The sequence below is a fragment of the Akanthomyces muscarius genome, chromosome 2 (assembly GCF_028009165.1).
Source record: "Akanthomyces muscarius strain Ve6 chromosome 2, whole genome shotgun sequence".
Classification (NCBI taxonomy): Eukaryota; Fungi; Ascomycota; class Sordariomycetes; order Hypocreales; family Cordycipitaceae; genus Akanthomyces; species Akanthomyces muscarius.
This window is the reverse complement of record NC_079242.1, coordinates 2,312,626-2,332,438: the sequence shown is the minus strand read 5'-3', so window position 1 is coordinate 2,332,438 and position 19,813 is coordinate 2,312,626. Positions and strand designations below refer to the sequence as shown.

Sequence of the window (19,813 nt, the reverse complement as noted above, 5' to 3'; positions counted from 1 at the left end):
CGAGATGTGGTTTTTGTTTTGTCTTTTTTTCACCGGCCCCGTCGTGACAAAACTACTGCCAGTATTTATTTAAATGACTTGCCAAGGGCTTGCCGTAGCACTCTTCACCGGCTGCAGAAAAAGGACAATCCTCCTGCAGCACAGTGGGCCAGCGAGCGAGTCGCGGCCCTTTTCAGGCCCTTCGTCAGGCTCGAGACTCCCCTTGTGGTTTTCTCCGTGATCCCCTGGACCTGCACTGCACAGACAGGGCACCGTCAGTGGGAGTGGGCTGCCGTTTACGAGGCTCTGTCCACTTACAAGCCGCTGCCGGGAACTGCCAGAGCAGCCATCCACAGTGCTAAAAGTGCACAGCCCGCCCGCCGATGGTGCTCCGGCGGGTTTCCAGTGCAGCGCAACTACGCCCCAGGCACAAAGAAACACCAAACTCAACAGCCGACGACCCAATGCTGTCCATTCAATTCATCACTCCCAACTGTCTCTCCGTTTGTCTTTATCATGCTGCGGCAATGCAACGCCACCAAATTACTCAAGACGAACCAGCAAGGAGAAGGCTCAAAGCAGCCCTGCTGCCACAGCCACAGAATCCGTCGTGCCGTCATTCATTATCTGTGCATAAGCCTGCTTGCCTAGAGCAGACGCTGCCTTGCTGATCCCCATCCTCGTCGTCCCGATCCACGACCCGTCATCGACATGGACCAAACGCTAACCGTTCTGCCACAATCAAACTACCCAGGTACGAGCCACTGACAGCCAAGTAGCGCACCACTGGCACCAGCCATGCTTCTAGTGGCTCTGTCCTCTGCTGTACGAGGCGGGGTCCAGTGGCCACGGGCTAATAATAAAACTGGCGAGTCGAGAGTTGTCTTGAAAAGTCTGTCCCGTATCCGAGGTCCCCCACCGCGTGCCCGGTATTATTAGGCCATCTGCCTCACGGTCTACCTACCTACTGGCCGGCCTCCTTCTGACCTGTCTTGCCCTCCAACTAACTACCGTCTGCAGTTCATGCAAGGATGGACGGCAACCACTAGTATTATTGCTGTTCAACTCTCGATACCTCATTCACTACTGCATCAGGGCTGCGGGCGATTGGGCTTCGTTGGCATGCGGAGCAAACAAATAACGGTTCACGGGCCTTACCCGTAGCGCACTCCACCACACTGATCGTCCTTTCTCTTGCCGAACAAGCTTACTGCAGACAGTGCGTGTGTGCAGACGGAGGCTCGAGGCACAAGGACAGGCACACCCTTTTGTTTGGTGTTCCTCGAATTACTAACTAGCCAACCACCAACAAACCGTTCGTTGCCATTCTTGATGGTTCTAATTTGCAGGGCTTGGTTCCTGGTCTCGATCCTCATTGTCACTTCGCTCTGCAAACATTGTTTCTCGCCGCAATGCCCGCAACTCCCAGCATCAATCACACACATCATGGATAGCATCAGTGTACTATACTACCAGTACTTCTCACGTGTCACTGCCTCAGCGCCACACCAGTCGATACTTTGCAGAGCTCTCTGGCCTCTCCGTACCTTGCAGCAGCCGGCCTTCCTGGACGTCGCTTTAAATTGCAACAGCTTGAAGCGGCCACCATTCCGTCTTTATTGCAGTTGACCCTTGTTGATATACGAGCATTCTAAATAACTATCGATGCTCCCTGTCGTTAACACACCATCCACGGTCCACGGATAAACTCGCATCGTATCATTCGTGCAACAGTATCGGCTATGAACCTCGTCGATGCACCTGCATAAATGCTACCCTTTTGCCGATTTCAGGTCCCGACAACCACAATCCTCGTGCGAGTACATGTGCACATGCAGGAAGCAATATTCGCCTGCAAGCCTCTGTCTTATGTGCAAGAGCCAACGCCCTATGGCTGCGCTCTCTCTCTCTTGTTTCAAAAGAACTCGGCCACAAAGGTCGTTATTTTGACTATACCACTACCAACGGCAATATTTCCCGAATGAAATACCGGTCTATCAGCAATTGGCACAAAGTCAAACCCTGTGATACGGGTCCAACGCAACACAGAAACCAGGGGCGTCGAGTTGCAATTTCTCGTAAATGCCAGCTCGCCCAAGCCTCAGAGCACATGAAGGTTGGGATAGGGACAATTTATCTCCATTGTCACCTGGACCCTTTTTCCATCCTCTTAGTGCCTTGGAACCCTTGTTTACGCAAATTGCATCGCTTCCAAAACTAGTCCCTGGCCGCGCTAGTCCCTTCGCCGGCTGGAATGGATCGCACTTAATAAATTAGAAGCTGGCAAGAGTAAAAGGAGAAATGACAAGAAACTGGTTTAAAAGAAATACATGGAACCCTTCTATAACTTGAAAGGCCAGCCACAGCTAACCGGGCTAGTAGCCATGCAGGTCATGGGTAGGGGGATGGTTCTTGTCGGAACACAATTGACTCCTGCGTCGGCCCGACGCTAAAACATTGCAGATAAATTGTGCTGTGATGATAACAGATGGTACAAGGCATCAGAGGTTGAACAGCCTTGTGACAATGACGCGGTCACATCCTGCGAGCGGCAGACCCAGCGCAGAGACAGGCGGTAGAGACTGCTTCGCTTCGGCAACTTCTCTCTGACCTTGTTTGTGCTGCTCTCGTCAATGTCTTTGTTAATACTAGTGCGTATACTGAAGATGACGCTAACCAGCCAATTTGCGACCGAAGCCGGCGACAAGCGACCGAGTAGCCACACGGTGTGGATCTCGTTTACCGACTGTCCTGTGTCTTGCGAATTAGCAGACAATAGTACAGTGATGTTTTGCTGGCCCTCATTTTGCGCACTGTAGCGATACTTGTTGTTGGCAAACCCCACCTCTGTTCAAGCACATTTGCGCGCCCCACCATCTCATTGACTGGTTGACTTTGACTGGCACGTCTGCCCAAAGTCAAAGACGGGCAAGCCATCTCACAGCCTACCATCCCATCGCTGCCTGCATCCGCTCATCGGACGTGTCTCGCACCAGCGTCACCGCCATCTACCAGCCTCTGTGCCACTGCCTTGCGGTCCCTATCTCGCTCCTGCACGCTGCTGCTGGTGACGAGCGGCAGCACACGACCACTGGGCCACCGACCGCCTCCTCCGTTGTGCGATTCGAACCCTTCTTGCCAGAGTTAAGCACAGGCAATGCTCCCAAAGTGACTCGGCGTCCTTGACGGCTACATCACCGGGCCCTTACTCGAGACTAGCTGATACCCGTTTCACCTCAATACCTCCCTCGTCTGCACCACATACATGGTAGTAGCCATGAACTCCGACCCGCCACGGAGGCGCTTTGCGCCCGAACCGATTGAGACAACGTACAAATCCCACCGCGCAGCACCACTGCCACCAGCTGGTGTTCGTGTCGGTCCCAACCCAGAGCTGACTCCGGAGCCGTCACCGCGATCTCTGTCTCCAGCGTCTGCACATCCCCGTATTAGGCGGCGTTTCGCCCCGCAACTGATTGAAAGCTCAAGAAGAAGTCGCCGCGTGGGAGATCCCGGTCCGGCAACACGCCCTACCGACAAGACAGACATCACGCCCTACACCAATCACATTTACACCGCAAAGGCCAAGTCCAAGAAGCGGCATGATGGCGTGATAGCCGAGGAGGAGACTGTTCGGCGAAAGCAGCCAACTCGAAGAGAAACCGAGGAGGAAGAGGTCAAGGAATATTTGCTCGAACTCGCGGCAAAGGAGGCGGAAAGGCAGATTCAGGAGGATGCTCTGGCTGCTTTTCCCAACAGTCGTGCCCGGGAGGGTGGCGTTGCCCATTTCTATTTCCGAGATGGTTCCAGCAGCGAGGAGTCCCAGGCCATCAGCCCGGCGGAAGGCGACCGTGGGAGGCGTCGATTGCGAAGGAAGACGTCGAGCCTTGACCTGACCTGGTGGCAGAGGCACATGCAAGAGCATGCAGAAAAGCTGGCCTACGAGAGGGAAGATGCTGAAGAGACAGGAAAGATGTTTGAGGACATGGACATGACATCTGACTCGGAACTGGACAAGATGGACCTAACGGTACCACCCGATGCAATGTGGACCACAAGCCGGCGCGCATCATTGGGGGACAGACGAGATTCTGCAAGTAAACAGGCCGAGGCAAGGAAATGGGCAGCCGCTAAGCAAAGCGAAGCCCTACATGTATTACGGGGCCCCGCCCCCGAATCTACAACCCCCGACAGATCTCAACCTCGTGCACAACAACACTACCTCCCACAGCAACAATTACAGAAGCAGCCGCCGCAGCAGCAGCAACCGGCCAATGACTTTGGCATTCGACATCAGCACGATCCCTTCGGCCGCCCTTTCGCTGCCCTCGGCATCCGGCCCGACGCTGCGCAGCTACAGCGCATCCGCAAGTTTGTGTCGCCTCCAATGCTGGGAAAGGAGCTCAACTTTCGCAAGTGCCCTTCGCCCAAGCAAACAAAGCTCGAGACGGACCACTCGTTTGTGCTGTCACAAAATGCAAAACAGAATCGGGACTTGTCGGGCAACGGTGGCCTGTGGAGAGGCTACTGCTGCAGGTCGGAATCCACCGGCGGCTACCTGGTCCCGGCCGAGCTGCACCCGCCAGCCATGATGGCGACGCCCCGGACACCAGGCACCCCCAAAGAACTCTTTGAGCACGAAGTCGACTGCGTCTTGGCGGTGAGCGACGAGCCTGCCTCGCTCTGGGACGTGGCGACTGCGGCCGCGGACTCGCCCGGGAACCTGTCCGGGGCGTGCCACCCGGGCACGGCCGAGCACCGGCTCCGCAGCGGCGCGCCCAAGGGCCTGCACATGCTCCACGGCCTCGACGAGCGGCTGCAGCAGGAAAAGGTCCGCGCCGAGCGCGACGACAAAATTGCGCTCGAGTTTGGCGATGAATTCGTCACGCAGGTCTACAACTACCTCTCGCTCGGCTACCCGGCCATGGCGCGCTCCTTTGACGCCGAGCTCTCCAAGATGAGCCGCATCAGCGTCGAGGACCTGTGCCGCGACGACGACAAGCAGCTCGCCAAGGGTCACATGCTCGAGATGAGCCTCGACGACACCCCCGAGGAGGACCGCTGCCCGCGCTGGAAGGCGCTGCGCGTGTACATTGTCGAGTGGGCGCGGCAGCACCCGGATCTCGACAACCTCAATCCGCTGGCGTGGGGCGTGCACGAGCGACGAGGCAGCTGGGCCATTTAACAAGTGCGTGCCCAGCAAACAAGATGCAAAAGGCAGGACAAAGAAGCGGCTTTACTCTGCCTTTTGTTCTTCGTTCTCTACGTCCTTTTGCCCTCGTCTGTTACGAGTTTGCGCTCATCTATATTATATTATACTACCGTCTTCATCAGCGAACATTATTTGTTTCATCCTCTTACCTTTGTTTTCAAATTTCTTTTAATCCATTGCATGGGTTGGCGCAGAGACTTGCCGAGTTTCTAGAACTTCCTTGACTTATGAACCAGGCGTCTGTTTCACTTTTTTTTCTGGAGCGCGCATTACACAAACACACATACATCTATACATTTAGTTATCTTTGAAACAAAGCGTCATGAATTGTCCCCTCGCAGTTCCAGGCTCTCTCTGTAATTTTCGCATCGCGCATGATTCTTTGACCGTTGGACTATGCGCAGTTGAACATGGATTTTTTTCGTCCTCATCAGCAGTGAGTACGTGTTCAATCGACAGTGCATGCTCAATCAGCACTGCAGGTTCAGTCAGCAGTGCATGTTCAAACAGCAGTGCACGTTCAGTGAGCAATGCATTCCGAACTAAGATGAAGAGAAATTTCATTCTTTTCTACCCAACGCCAGTAAATGTGTGGGAAAATGAAAGGGCATGCCCAAAAAAAAATGGCCAAGAGAACTCACACTTCCTCTCCGACATGTTACAAATAGGACGGATGCCTTGTCAATACAAACAAATAACATTCGCGGCCTTTGTTCCCTTGTTCGTCGTCCAACGGCGCCCGTGTTCCAAGAGCCAGTTCCCCGAATGCTTCGTCTCCCCTTTAAAATTCATGATACCTTTTGCCCTGCTTTCCAATTAAGTCTTTGGCTCGTTTTTGTCTTCCGTCTTTTCTCGATTTTTGTTTTGTTTCTTGCTTCTTCATTTTACTTGCGCTTTGAAAAGAACCCGGCGACTTTTTGTAGCTTGGAAGGCGGCGCAGGTTCCGCATCGCTCTCCTCGTCCTCACCCATGGACTCGTCGACGTCGTCGTGGTCCACCTCGTCCTCATCCAGCGACTCCTCCGCACCGTCGACGTCGTCGTCTTCCTCGGCATCAGAGTCGTCGTCTTCACCGTCCGAGTCAGGAATGACACCGTTGAGCATGTGCGCATCCTCGTCGTCCGCCAGACCGTTGGCCAGTCTAGCATCCTGCGTCTCGCCCTCGACCCAGATGACGTTGTCGTCCACCTCATCCTCGTCGTCGCTGGTCGCGCCATTCTTCATCGCCGATGTGCTGCGCTTCATCTTGCGACGGAGCTCCATCTGGCCCTCGAGCAGGTCGAGCTTGCCCTTGAGCGCGAGCAGGCTGTTGAGGCCCTTGGCACGCTCGGCCAGCACCTTTTGCAGGCCGTTGAGGCTCTGGACGACCTTCGGCTGCGACGACAGGGCGCCGCCGTGGGCAATGAGCGTCCACTTGACCCATATCATCAGGTTACCGGCGCGGCCCGGTCGCCGGTACAGGCGCGCGGCGAGCTTATTTAGTAGGATGCCGGCGAGGCTGCTATCGATGCGTTCTATCGTGTTTCGGATGGTGGTCAGGTCGGTCGTGTGTAGGCACGATTCGAGCAGCTCCGTGTCGTCGGTCTTGAGCGCTTGCGTGAGAACGGTGGTGAGGGACTGTAGGGAGGGTGGAGCGATGGCGGTGCGCGAGGGCTGCACGGCGGTGCTGGTGACGGCTTGCTGGAGCAGGCTAGAGACGTCAATGGTCTCGTTGCCGCGCAGAAGCTCGCCAAACGTGGGAGAGCCGCCTTCGGCATCTGAGCCAGCGTCATTGCTGTCGTTGGCGACGGTTGTAGAACTGGCCTTGGCTTTGCTGTCGTTCGAAGCCTGGACAACCTCTTTAGTGCCGTTTACTTGCTCTGGGGCGTCTTCACCGTCCGAGGTATACTCGCTCTCGGCGTCGGAGGAAATCTCTATCGTGTCGACATTTGAGCCTTGCAAGGCATCTGTACCAGAGACCGACGTGTGCAACTCGTCGATTGTGTTTTTGGAGGGGATATTGGCGCTCTTTTTGGCGACCGGTGCTGCCAGCTTCACTGGAGCTTTGCGTTTGGTCGACATCGGCATGAGGCACGAGGTGAGAGAAGATTTGCACGTCGCTATAAGTATCAGAAAGATAACAAGAAGTCTGTCGCTTCGAATGAGTATATGATGATATCGAGTAGCCGGCTGTCCAATAATGATGGGAATCCAGTGAGACCGGCGATCAGTAGGTCGCGATGTCTTGTCGCTCACAGTTGGGAAATTTTCCTAGCCGTCTGGTGAACTTTTTTTTGGCGGGCCGGCCAAAGATACGGCCGGATGGTCGAGACAGCCAAAAAAAAACACATTAGCTAAGCAGCAGCTATCTTATCTTATCAGACAATGCCCAGTTTACATTGAATGGCAGGAGGTCACGTGGTATGGCAACCATTCACTTGTTAACTTTGGAGGAAGTTCTGGAAAAGTCGCGGCGAGCGCAACCCCAATTGCAGAGAGTAAACTGTTTGCACGCGAATCTCCTTGAATTGCTATCAGCGCCGTCTTTTACCGAGACTGTTTGCAGGCATGAGTCCGTTTTCATCTGAGTCACCTGACATGGCGTCTGGCCGTTTGCGCCACAGTTGGTGGCTCATAAGGGTGGCGTGCGGTAATTCCACGGCACCCCCAGTTTGGGCCCCGTTTGAACGATATGGGCATTTAAAAGGTGGCTAGGACGAACAAGCAGCCAGGGAAGAAGACGCGGTCCACAGTACGACGCGGTCCACGGTCCACCACCACCCTTGCCGACACTCGTCTGCGACCCGGTCTATGTACTCCGTACACAGAGAGGTAATTGGTATCCGGTGTATGCTTGTACCCTCAGCGGGCGGTTGGTGAGTTCGGAGACGGGATAGCGAAACGCGACGGCAGTGGGCGGGTGCGGCATATGGGCCGGCGCATCAGCAGCGGACAGCGAGCGCGAAGCTTGTGTAGGTAGGTAGGTGTATGCGACTGCAACAATGTCGCACCACAACGGCGTCGTTCTGGAAGGATGGGGTCTCAGTACCCAAGTCCAGCTCTGTGTCCCCCACCCGCACGATGCATCTTATCAGGCTACGTGATCCGAGCTTCTGTGGACTGTACAGAGACGTGGGACGGGGACGAGCAATCGGCAAACGCCAGGATGGGGTGGCACGGCATGGGCGGTGGCACGTACTTGAGGGAGACAAAGGAGGAGAGGATGCTGCCAATTGCGGGTAGCTGCAGATATCGTCGCGGTAGCATTCATGTGGTTGCTTGCTTTATGTAGAAGAAGATTGTCGCGGGAGAAAGTGTGATGGATGGCGTCGATGAGAAAGATGGTTGGTTCGAGTAAAACCCGGTGGCTCGGAGTAGCATCATTAATAAATTGCAAGTTGAGCACCGTCCGCCAGGACAGATAATTGGGGCGCATTGGGAGCTCCCCAGCCACACCACACTGGCGGGCGGGCGAGGCACACCCCCTGCAGTGGGGAGCTCTCGCAATCCAGCCAATAGCGCTCGGCAACGGCCGCATTAGGTCAGCGCTTTCAGCCACACGCAGCCCCAAGGGGCTACTCGGCCAAGTGAATTTTTTTCACCTATTCACGCCTCGAGCACGCCCCGAGCATTACCAGCCCTTTCCCTGACCCCGGTATAGGCATAGGCTGGCCGTCCCACCGGAGGACTTGTTCTCTAATAAATACCAGCGCGCCTCCGGCTGACAAAAAAAGACCGACGTGCACGCGCTTTCCCTCCCAGACCCTCCCCCGACTCGGCCTTAAGCCCCCCTCCAGGTACCTCTCTGCCTTTGCGCCCCGGCGCGTTCTGCTTTCTGGACCTGCATAGCATCCATCTCGACTCTCGGATTGCTTTTTTTATTAATTTAATACTCTCTACGCCTCGACATTGTCCGTCGCACTCAACTCGTCGATCCGCACGACCCCGTTATCGCTTCCGGTCCCCAGTACTGAATTTGCGCCAGCCTCTCCTCTCCCTGTCGCATTCGCGCGGTCGCGTCATATCATCTCTCCTTTGCGCGCCGTTTCGCAGTTCGCATACGTCTCCTTCAACAAATATTCCCTTTTGCGCCGAGATTTCGTTCTCCGGTTCACTAGGCCGCTCGAGGTTACGTTGCTGCCTGCAGCTCCCTCACTTTCGCATTCCGTTTGCGCCACCGCCTCTCACAACAACACCGCCCGTGTACGGCGCATCGGTGCCTAGAGCCTTTTCGCGAGGCTGCCCTTCATCGCTGCCGCTCTATCCATCTATTTAATGCTGCGCCGACCCTTCTGAGCTGCATCTACCCTCAGCGCACTCGTCGCAAAGCGCATCCGCCGCCAAAGCATCGCCATGGAGTTGTCCAAGTCCGACGCGCCAGCGCCAGCTAGCGCGCCTGTTCCGGAGACAAAGCTGCCGCTCTCTCCGCCGCAGCCTGAACAAAAGCTCGATACCAATGGGTAAGTGCACTTGTTTTGATCTTAGCCGGCCTAGGCAATGCGCCCAAGCTTTGTCTTGTTCATTTCGCTTATACAATACCATGCGCACAGTCTCGCGGCTACTGAGCCCACGGCAAAGCCTGTTGAGCCTATGTCCTCCGAGCCTTCCGTCACTTCCACCACCGCCGCTCCCGTCGAGCCTGCATTATCCACGCCCGCGCCCATCGTCAACGGGAGCGGTTCGTCTTCCGAACACAACGGCACTAATGGTGTTTCACTTGCTGCTGAGCCATCGCCCGACAAACCTGCCTCGACAGAGCTCAGTCCTGCCGCGCCGCCCGCGCAGCAGCCTGAAGAGAAGGCCCCTGCTCCGTCCGCGATAGACACAACACCATCGGCCCCTACTCAGCAGCACAGTGAGAATCCTGCGGAGACTACGCCTCCTCAGCCTATTGCTGAGGAGAGCGCATCGGAAGAAGCCCCCAGAGAGGTTCTTACGGAAGAAGGCAACAGGGAGACTCTGGAGAAGCCCAGGGCGGAGTCAAAGGAGGAGGCAAAGGAAGACGTCCCCAAGCTCGGATCCAAGACGGAACCCGAGGACACAAAGATGGAGGAGCCCGTCCCAGTCGAGAAGCCCTCGGCTGAGCCAACTCCAGTTGAGCCCACGCCAACTCCCACCATCCCAACAGAGACGCCCGCCGACGAGCCTGCCAAGACGAAGGAAGCGGAGGATGTCAAGATGGAAGATGCACCGCGAGACCCTACTACCAGTGCCAAAGGTCCCGAGCAGCCTCCATCTCTTGAGAGGCAGGACAGTATCGCTCTACCCACTTCTGAGGTTGATCTTCAACCCGCTAGCATGTCACAGCTCAACATCGAGACTCAGCCAGGCACGTCTCCTATTGTTGAATCTGTCGAGGTTTCTATGGGCAATGCACCTGCCGCCAAGATTGCTCGCGAACGCGAAGACGACTCCGCCAACGAAGAGCCAGCTGCTAAGCGTGCCAGAACCGAGCCTGAGGAGGACAAGCCCATGGCTGAGCTCCCCAACCAGGATGCCCCGGTAGCGGACGCCACAGCTGCAGTTGACGACTCCGCTGCTGAGCGCGTCCCGAGTCTTGACACTCTTCCGAACTGGAACGATTCCGAAGCCAACGGCCGATCCTTCAGCACCTACCAGCGCCGTGAGGTTCGCAAGACCATAGGTAGACTGAAGAAGACTAAAGGAGGCGCAAACTTCCGTGATGCTGTCATCAAACTTTGGCCGCAGCTGCGTGAAGCTTACCTGGCCAAGATCGAAAAGCCTATGGATCTCTCGGAACTCGACCGCAACGTGCGCGACGGAGATGGAGCCTATGCCACGTTTGGGGAGTTCAAGAATGCCGCTTCCCTCATTTACATGAATGCACTCAATTTCAATGGCGCGACGCATGATGTCACATTTGCTGCTTTCAACATCGTCAAGGCTCTATGGGAAGAGCTGCTCGCTGCCCCTGCCGAAGAACCTCCTAAGCCCAAGACCGTTCCCAAGGCTAAGCCCTCCCGTGAGCCTCGTGCCGTTGCTATTGCCGAAGCCCCTGCCTCTCGCCGCACATCTACCGGACCTCGAGGTAGTCCCTCGACGGACGCAGATGCCAAGTCTGTCGCCGGTGACCGTCGCGGGTCTACCGCCACCGAGGGTGATCGCCCCAAGCGCACAGTTCGCGCGCCGAAGCCGAAGGACATTGACTACACAACTAAGCCTTCGCGCAAGAAGCTCAAGCCTGAGCTGCAATTTGCCACAGAGGTTCTGACCGAAGTCATGAACCCCAAATATGAGCAGCTCAACATGTGGTTCCTTGAGCCCGTTGATGCCGAAGGCCTGAATATCCCCGATTACTATTCGATTATTAAGAAGCCAATGGACCTGGGCAAAGTTTCTACGATGCTCTCGGCCGGCGATTTTACCAACCTCAAGGACTTTGACAAGCATGTACGGCTCGTGTTCGAAAACTGCTACAGCTTCAATGGTCCTCCCAACCAAGGAAATCCTGTCTCACAGAGAGCTGCAGAGCTGGAAGGCATCTACACGTCACAAATGAAGACTAAAGATGCTTGGCTGACCAAGTTTGCCAAGGCAAATGCACCTACATCGGCAGACGTGAGTGACGAGGAGGACGAGGACGAAGACGCTGAGGACGACATCCCTCATGGGGACAATTCCAAAGAGATTCAAGAACTTCAAGCCAAACTCGACGAGGAAACCAAGAAGCTGCATGCCATGTTCGTTCCCGGCGCCAACCAGTCAATGATTGACATTCAAAAGGGCATCGTCGATATGGTACAGCACGCTCTTATCAAGGCTGTCGCCAGTGCCGGTGAAGCCCAGCCCAAGAACGACAAGAGCGCTAAGAAGGCCAGAGGGGCAAAGGGCAAGGTTGCTGGTGGGCGAAAATCCACTGGCGCCGGTCCGGGTAAGAAGACGGGCGGCGGTAAGAAGGGCGCTGCGAAGAAGACCTTGACGGCTGCAGACAAGGACCACATTGCCAACGCTATCAACGACCTGGAATCTACGCATCTGGATCGTGCTATCGACATTATCAAGAAGGACACCGGCCAGAACGAAAACAATGATGGCGAGCTTGAGCTGGATATTGACCAGCTCAGCAACGATGCCCTCCTGAAACTCTGGGAGCTCTGCAAGAAAGTTTTGCCAGGCTTCGCTAAGGACTCGTCTGGCCCCGCGCCGGCACCCGAGCCCGTCCGCGCTCCAAAATCCAAAACAACTGCTGGCAAACCAAAAAAGAACAAGCCCATGAGCGCTCAAGAACAAGAGGCTAGGATCGCGCAGCTGACTGCCCTAAGGCAAATGTATAAGGACGGTGGTGAAGGGTCTGATCCTGCCGCTCCTGGTTTTCCTGGGTCTGCACAGTCGCCGCCGCTTGCGGACTCGAGCGATGATTCGGACTCGGAGGAGGAATGATTCAACAACATATTTAGTGGGCGCTAAAGCGGATCACATTGTACGAATAAGACTGCGTTATGAGGAATGGGACTTGCATACGAGTTTTGAGTGGCGACGAAGAAAAGCTTTTGAGGCCTCCTTTTTTCTGTCTATTTTTTGCTGTTGTGCAGGCAACGAAATGCTCTTTTTTTTTCAAGGCCCTCGCCGGTGGCGGCGCACAAAGAGGGAACAAGCAACTGGTCTAAGATTAGACCAAAAAGGTTGAGGTGGCTCTAGAGGGACCGCCGCTGAGGCGTCACTGGATTCCCGCGAGGGATATTTTGCTTCAAAGGAGCCAGGAAGAGGCTTGCTTGCCTGGCATAGGCGCACCGGAGTTTTTGGCATGACGCGATTGGTTTTGGTTTGGATTGAAACGACGAGAGGAGCGGGTGTGTTTTTTATAGTAGCAAGATTCTAATTGGTTGCTGATGGTAGCGTTACCGTTGCCATTTAGGCTGAGTGGATAAATTTCACGCTTTGAAGATGCCAACCAACCGCAATGTGACGGCTCTCTTTGTAACTGTTTTTCACGGATCAGTTTGATCCGCCAACCAATACCTGAGCACTTTCATGCTGTATCTATGGCCACGTCTCAAGACCATTGGTGGGCATTGGCAGTTTTCTGCGTAGCCTGTTGCAGATCTCTACGTACTGCTCCTCGGTCTCTGGCGTCACGAGGCCATGACGAATGAAGAAGTCAATCATGATGGCGCACACATTCGGCTTGAACTCGCCCGCCTTCATCCGCCGCAGCACCTCCTGCCAGCCCATCAGCATAAACTCCTCCACCTCGCCATCGTCGCCCGGCAGCGGCACCAAGCCTGAGGCCCTTGCGTCGTCCGTCCCTTCATCCGGCGAGAGATCCAGGTCGTAGACGTACAGGATCTCACCGTGGACCAGCTCCGTGCGCGGGTTCCGGTTCGCCAGGGTGACGACGCCGACGGGGCGAAGCCGCGGCGCCACGACCGCAGGCGTCAGCCGCGCCTCCTCGAGCGACTCGGCGAGCATGCACTCGCGTGGGGTGTCGTCGGCCTTGACGCCGCCCGCGACGGCGCTGTCCAGCATCCCCGGGTACGTGTGCAGCGAGCGGCTGCGGCGGGCGACCCAGATGCCGGCGACGGCGGCCGTCGCCGGGTCGCGCACGTAGGCCGTCAGGTGCGCGCCGCGGGTGTTGATGCCAAACAGCGTCGCGGCGAAGCGCTCGACCCGGAGCGGCGCCGGGTCCGGGTACGCGGCGGGCGCGACGCCGGGGATGAGAAAGTGCTCGCTGTGCAGGCCGCTGAGCGTGGGGAAACGGTCGCGGCCGCAGGCGAGCGCGGCGTCGACGGCGGCCTGCAGCGCGGCGTTGGCGAGGGCCGCCGTGGGGACGGCGAGTGTCACGGTGGCGGCAGCGTGGTCAATGGCAAAGGACGAGGGCCACGGGAGGTGCTCGGCGGTGGTGGGGTGGATGAAGCCGTGCGGGCGGGGGTCAGGCGGGAGGAGGAACTTGTAGTAGGGGCTGCTGTTGGCGGGAAAGTCGAGGGGAAGACTGGCAGAGAGAGGGAGGCGTTAGAAGCTTTGTTGGATGAGGCAATGTTGGGTGAGCGGGAGATGGTGTGGCTCACTTGTCAACTTTGGTGATGAGATCGAGGAGTGACGGGAGTGGCTCCCCGGCTGCGGTTGCTTCCATGATATCGGCGGTTCTTGATGCTGTCAACGAACGTCGTGTGTGCGTGTAGGTTGCAAGGCAGGCTTGATGACGCCACGATGAATGATGAACCGTGAGATGTTAACGAGTAGCCGGTTTTTGGAGGCTCCACCGCTAGGTTCAATCAGCCAACGTCGCACGGTGGACAGCAATTTGAATAAATAGAGGTAACAGTGGCATGATATACATTAGATTGACTAGATGCCTCCCTTGTCGAGATTGTCAAGCTTTGCAAAGGTCGTCCTTTTTCCTTCACTGTTGAAGCTCTCATGGACAGTGCTGCGTACCCTAGAGCAAGTTCACGGAAAAAGAGTATTGCGTGAGGCTTTCTTTATGGGCGGAGAAGTATTTTTCAAGCTTTGGATATTGATACTTGGAATTAAAATTTTATATCAGACATGTGCGTTCTAGATTGGGGTGACAAGTTAGTTGTCGTGGTGTAATCGCAGCTGTCGAGTGCTTTTCACAATGGTCGCATGCAAAGGCGACAACAAAACACTTGTTCTCCCCCTCCATCATTTTTTTTGGAAAGGGAAAACTCGAACTTTTGCTCCGTGATATTTGGCCATGCATCCCACTCTCACCCTGGATTGAGGGTCATTTTGCGCGCAGGACATGGTGAGCACCTGACGCTGCGGGTGTGTCGTCTGCACCATGTGAGCGCAGACGTTAATGACCAGTGCCCGCGATGATGCCGTCCGCCAACCACGCTGCAAAAAGCTGCGTCTTTCAGCATGCTTTGTTTCACTTGGCTTACTCTAAGCGAAACACGGGATCCTGTGTCCGTGCGTGTCCATCACACCTACGCCTTTGTTCTTTGTTCCTTTCATCATGCCTCGCGGGCCGTTTACATCCATGTGTAGCAACCGCTTTCACCAAAGTGTCAAAGGGGTGTGGGATGGGGTTGGTTCGACATGACCAGATGTATCCTTTCTGGCGAGCATATATTTCACGGCACAATAATGTCAGTCTTTCCACTTTCGGCTTCTCTCATTATCCGTCGACGTTCTACATTCTACGATACTTGCTTTGGCTTATTTTCGTCAGAGCTGGTAGCTATTTGGCAATCATGACAGTGAGATTGGTATTGTCGCTGCTTGCTGGCATATCTGCAGCTGCGGCCTCCCTGCCACCTTTTGAGGCTGGACGAAAGATAGTCCCCGGTGCCTATATTGTCGAGTACGAAGACGGCCACGTAGGAAACGTCCTGCCTTTTTCCATAGGCGATCCCCTGCTTACGACTGTCATAGAATGCGAGTAGTGTTGTAAACGCCATGGGCGCTCATTTAGACCATGTCCGCGTACATTTTGACTTTGAGCACTTCAAAGGCGTCTCCATCCAAGCCAACGACAACGCAGCAGCGGCAAATTCCGCGTACAGCTTGGCTGGCGGTGGCCGATCCGCCAAGAACATATGGCCCGTGTACGCTTATGATAGGCCCGAGTTCAATGTCACGGAAGTTGCGCCGTCCGGTCGCAGTGTCCGTAGCGATACATTCAGCCCTCACGGCATGATGCAGGTGGACCAACTGCGTGCTCAAGGCTTCAACGGCAAAGGTGTCAAATTGGCCGCGATTGACTCTGGTGTAAGTCGGGCTACATGAGTTACCGCAGGCCTTCACTGACGCATATATCAAGGTCGATTACACGCACCCTGCTCTCGGTGGCTGTTTTGGCCCTGGCTGCAAAGTATCTTTTGGTTACGATCTCGTCGGAGATGCATTCAACGGCGGCAATCAACCCCAACCCGACGACGACCCCATGGATTGCGGATCGCATGGAACGCATGTGTCTGGCATCCTCACCGCCGAGGCCAACGACGCAAGCTTCACCGGCGTTGCCCCCGGCATCACCTTTGGCATGTACAAGGTCTTTGGCTGCAGCGGCGGCACCGGAACGGACATGCTCATGGCCGCCGCCGCGCGCGCCGCACAAGACGGCGCGCAAATCATCAGCTGTTCTGTGGGCGGCGCCTATGGCTGGTCTGACGATGCCTTTTCCCAGCTCCTCAGCAGGCTTGCCACAGAAAAGGGCATCACGTCTACGGTCGCTGCCGGCAATGATGGCAATCGCGGCGCGTTCTATACCTCTGGATCTGCAAACGGCGCCGCCGTCAACTCCATCGCCGCGGTCGACCTCACCGAAACACCTGGCACGGGAGGAACTCCCAGCGCATTCACATCCTGGGGGCCGACCATGGAGATGAACTTTAAACCTCAGTTTGCCGGTCCCGGACGTGACATTCTGTCGACCCTCCCAGGTAACAAGTACGGTCGAGCCTCTGGAACGTCCATGTCGACGCCCATGGTTGCTGGCGTCATGGCCCTGCTCAATCAAGCCATGGGACCTGTTGCTCCAGAGCGCATGCAGAAGCTTCTCGCCGCCAGTGCCAAGCCACTCGAGTTCAGCGACGGATCGAAAACTTATGACGTCCTGGCCCCTACTGCGCAACAAGGCGCTGGCCTTGTGCAGGCTCTGAATGCCGTCAATAGCAGAATGCTCATCTCGCCCGTCAGCCTATCATTCAACGACACTGAGCATATGAACCATGATATCGAAGTTGCTGTCACAAACGCTGGGAATGAGACCGTCGAGTACCAGCTTACAGTGCGGCCCGCGATCTCCGTCTACGTTCTCGCCAATGGTAGCTTCTATCCGTCTTCGTTTCCCAATGATCAAACGCCTGCCTCTGGCATTCTGCGCGCCACTACCACAAAGTTTACCCTCACAGCTGGACAAACCCAGGCCCTTCAAGTCTCTGCCGACCCTCCTTCTGATGTTGATGCCAATAGACTTGCGCTTTGGTCGGGCTTCTTATACGTCCAGGGCAGCGACTCCTCATCTGTCTCGATCCCTTATCAGGGTCTCGCCGGCTCCTTGAGAAATGCGACGACGCTGCCGTCCGATGGCGCATCTGTGTCGAACTCCAACGACCAGAACCACAAGCCGGTCCTTGCCGATACCGAATTCGTGCTCCCCAAGCCTGGGACTGCCGCCTCAAGCGACGGCATACCGCTGATCATGGTCAACCTCGCTCTGGGCACGACCACTATCGCTGCTGAGATTGTTGATGCTCCGTCTGGCTCTGTTATTGCCGAGCTTCCGGGGGTTCCTTATCATATGATTACTCGCGGTGCCGGATTTGGCTTTTATTGGGATGGCGAACTTGCCAATGGCTACTACGCTGGCGCGGGCACGTACAAGGTACGGGTCAAGGCGCTGCGAATCTTTGGAGATGCCGCGAACGGTGACGACTGGGATGTGAGCGACACGGTGCCCATTAAGATTTCTTATCAAGAGTAGGCCTCTTCGATTTGCCCGCTGTGCTTGCTGTCACTGAAAGTATTTCTACTTTGCAATTGTCTTATGTTTCTTTATTTCTAGTTTATATTCCACGTAGCAGTAATTTCTATAGCCTGCGCTCGAGCTCAATATTGTGAATATATGAACCGATTGAGGGTACAGCTCTCATGAATGGGGTACACTTTGCAATGCTACCCAACTTTTTCGATGCCAATTGGTAAACAGTCTATGAATTATCATTACCACTTTACGAGCTCCTGAACCATAACGGGTAGTCCAGTTTTCATGGACTTGTTGGCCCCTACGCCGATCAAAACTGCATTCCCTCCATCTCGGATATACGCTGCACGCTTAAACTCGTCCGTCTTGCTGCCGACGAGCACATCCTCAAGAAGAACAGGGTCTCCGCCGCCGTGACCGCCCTGGCCCTTTTCAATGTCCACCATGTACGGCTTCTCAAATAGCGGATACACGACAATCGACGTCTTTTCGACCCCGCCCTGGATGTAGTTCTTCTCCAAGTCGGTCAGGTCGTAGCTGGTCACGGGCTCGCCACCAGCCGAGTAGCCGCTCTCCACGACATTGACCTCGATGCGGCCCTTGCTGCCGTTGAAGGTGCAGCGGTAGCCCTCCCACGGCGCGTACGCGTACGTATTGTACGTCATGACCGCGCCGTTGGCGTACTTGATAATCATGGATAGGCTGTCCTCAATGGTGATGCCCTCGGCAAAGCAGTTCCGGTCGCGGATGTAGCCATCCTCGTGCTCCGCCTCGAGATACAGCTTCTTCAGCTGTGCGTTCTTGTCGATGTGGATGGCAAAGGGGTCGTTCTTGGCGTCCTCGTTGTCGAGATAGCGCTCGCCGAGGTTCTTCTCGCCGCGACGCTCCGCGTTCTCCCTGCCGTAGAACTTGAGCCCGCCAAGGCAGTAGACGAGCTCCGGCTCGGTGCCAAGCCAAAAGTGCACGAGGTCGTAGTGGTGGATGGACTTGTGCATCTGGATGCCGCCGCTGTTTTCCTTTTCGCGGTGCCAGCGCCGCATAAAGTCGGAGCCGTGCGCGCAGTCGAGGATCCAGTCCATGTGCACCGTCGCAACCTCGCCAATGACGCCCGAGGCGATGAGCTCGCGCACCTTGGTATGGTGCGGCGCGTAGCGGTAGTTGAAGAGCACGCGCACCTGCTTGCCCGTGCGTTTCTCCGCATCAATCATCTGCTGCAGCTTCTCCTCGTCAATGGTCATGGGCTTCTCGGTGATGGCGTCGCAGCCGAGCTCCATGGCGCGGATGCAGTACTGGTGGTGCACGCGGTCAATCGTCGTCACAATGACCACGTCTGCCTTTTGCTCCTGCACCATGGTGTCAAAGTCTTCCGCTTTGTATGTAGTTACTTTTTCGGCACCGAGCTCCACCATGCGGTCATTGGCGGCATTCATGCGCGTCTGGTTTGTGTCGCAGATGCCCACGACCTTGGCAGTGTCTTTGAAGTCATTGATAATGGCCTGGTAGTAGAAGGCAGAGCGTACACCCATGCCGACAATGACATAGCGCTTGACTATGGCTTCAGACATCCTGACAAGTGTTGGAAATAGAAACCCTTTATTACTGGAGCTAGGATGCGACGAAGCGTGCGATTGTAGGAGACAATCGCCTTGCGTATGGAAGGGTGACTGCTTAAATACAACAAATCGGGTAGACACCCAATGCATTTCCAGTAATTTTCAAAACCCAACATTCGACATGTATGTCGACTTACACAGCTCTGTCGCTAGTGACACTAAAAGCGCCATGCATGTGCGGGGGATGCGGGGGATGGGCGGCATCGTCCAAATCCGGGTCGGCTGGCTGGCGCCACAATCCGCTGTCGTATGCATTGCGGAGGAATTACCTCCATATGGTTTAGATTCAAGACAGTCATTCAGGTGAGGTGTTGTTTGGAAAGTGAATGCGCCGAGAGGGTGGCAAGTCGGGTAGTTGGCCATGCCCGTATTAATCGTTGTCTAGTGGTAACTTGTGGTTTGGGTTTGGACATGAGGAGATACGAAGAGTTGTTATGAGTTCTTGATATCACGCCACTACATAACTAAGCTTTCGAGGAAATACAAAAACAAATGAGCAATAAGGGTCAAATAGCAATAATCCGTATCATAGCAATCGCGTGGAATCTGGCCGAGAAACAGTAATGATTTCACCGTCTCGGTGGATAACGGCCTTGGCAAAGTCTCTGGCTGGTAGGTC

General features: G+C 55.5%; 8 protein-coding genes across 11 annotated transcripts; 3 read left to right on the top strand and 5 right to left on the bottom strand.

The window, feature by feature from the left end:
* Positions 1–2,196: 2,196 nt before the first annotated feature.
* On the bottom strand, positions 2,197–2,956 carry LMH87_003875 (uncharacterized protein; the record flags this gene model as incomplete). 2 transcript variants are annotated; one of them, XM_056195011.1, is made up of 6 exons in its annotated part: positions 2,197–2,243; positions 2,310–2,320; positions 2,494–2,600; positions 2,657–2,730; positions 2,794–2,826; positions 2,929–2,956. In XM_056195011.1, the coding sequence occupies 6 exons, from the start codon at positions 2,954–2,956 to the stop codon at positions 2,197–2,199; spliced, it is 300 nt and encodes a 99-aa protein (XP_056048682.1). The 2 variants fall into 2 exon arrangements, with proteins under 2 accessions (XP_056048682.1, XP_056048683.1); XM_056195012.1 differs by lacking the exon at positions 2,929–2,956 and having other exon boundaries at positions 2,825–2,861.
* A 288-nt stretch (positions 2,957–3,244) lies between these two features.
* Positions 3,245–5,164, top strand: LMH87_003874 (uncharacterized protein; the record flags this gene model as incomplete). 2 transcript variants are annotated; one of them, XM_056195009.1, is made up of 2 exons in its annotated part: positions 3,245–4,009; positions 4,063–4,080. In XM_056195009.1, the coding sequence occupies 2 exons, from the start codon at positions 3,245–3,247 to the stop codon at positions 4,078–4,080; spliced, it is 783 nt and encodes a 260-aa protein (XP_056048681.1). The 2 variants fall into 2 exon arrangements, with proteins under 2 accessions (XP_056048681.1, XP_056048680.1); XM_056195010.1 differs by having other exon boundaries at positions 3,245–5,164.
* Positions 5,165–6,075: 911 nt separating this feature from the next.
* Positions 6,076–7,257, bottom strand: LMH87_003873 (uncharacterized protein; the record flags this gene model as incomplete). 2 transcript variants are annotated; one of them, XM_056195007.1, is made up of 1 exon in its annotated part: positions 6,076–7,257. In XM_056195007.1, the coding sequence occupies one exon, from the start codon at positions 7,255–7,257 to the stop codon at positions 6,076–6,078; it is 1,182 nt and encodes a 393-aa protein (XP_056048678.1). The 2 variants fall into 2 exon arrangements, with proteins under 2 accessions (XP_056048678.1, XP_056048679.1); XM_056195008.1 differs by having other exon boundaries at positions 6,076–6,453.
* A 721-nt stretch (positions 7,258–7,978) lies between these two features.
* LMH87_003872 (uncharacterized protein) lies at positions 7,979–8,436 on the bottom strand (the record flags this gene model as incomplete). The annotated part of the gene is made up of 2 exons (XM_056195006.1): positions 7,979–8,195; positions 8,369–8,436. The coding sequence occupies 2 exons, from the start codon at positions 8,434–8,436 to the stop codon at positions 7,979–7,981; spliced, it is 285 nt and encodes a 94-aa protein (XP_056048677.1).
* A 1,086-nt stretch (positions 8,437–9,522) lies between these two features.
* On the top strand, positions 9,523–12,570 carry LMH87_003871 (uncharacterized protein; the record flags this gene model as incomplete). The annotated part of the gene is made up of 2 exons (XM_056195005.1): positions 9,523–9,629; positions 9,720–12,570. The coding sequence occupies 2 exons, from the start codon at positions 9,523–9,525 to the stop codon at positions 12,568–12,570; spliced, it is 2,958 nt and encodes a 985-aa protein (XP_056048676.1).
* Positions 12,571–13,170: 600 nt separating this feature from the next.
* On the bottom strand, positions 13,171–14,260 carry LMH87_003870 (uncharacterized protein; the record flags this gene model as incomplete). Its single annotated transcript, XM_056195004.1, has 2 exons — positions 13,171–14,119; positions 14,196–14,260. The coding sequence occupies 2 exons, from the start codon at positions 14,258–14,260 to the stop codon at positions 13,171–13,173; spliced, it is 1,014 nt and encodes a 337-aa protein (XP_056048675.1).
* Positions 14,261–15,347: 1,087 nt separating this feature from the next.
* LMH87_003869 (uncharacterized protein) lies at positions 15,348–17,678 on the top strand (the record flags this gene model as incomplete). Its single annotated transcript, XM_056195003.1, has 4 exons — positions 15,348–15,473; positions 15,529–15,864; positions 15,917–17,577; positions 17,663–17,678. The coding sequence occupies 4 exons, from the start codon at positions 15,348–15,350 to the stop codon at positions 17,676–17,678; spliced, it is 2,139 nt and encodes a 712-aa protein (XP_056048674.1).
* A 142-nt stretch (positions 17,679–17,820) lies between these two features.
* On the bottom strand, positions 17,821–19,146 carry LMH87_003868 (uncharacterized protein; the record flags this gene model as incomplete). The annotated part of the gene is made up of 1 exon (XM_056195002.1): positions 17,821–19,146. The coding sequence occupies one exon, from the start codon at positions 19,144–19,146 to the stop codon at positions 17,821–17,823; it is 1,326 nt and encodes a 441-aa protein (XP_056048673.1).
* Positions 19,147–19,813: the final 667 nt, after the last annotated feature.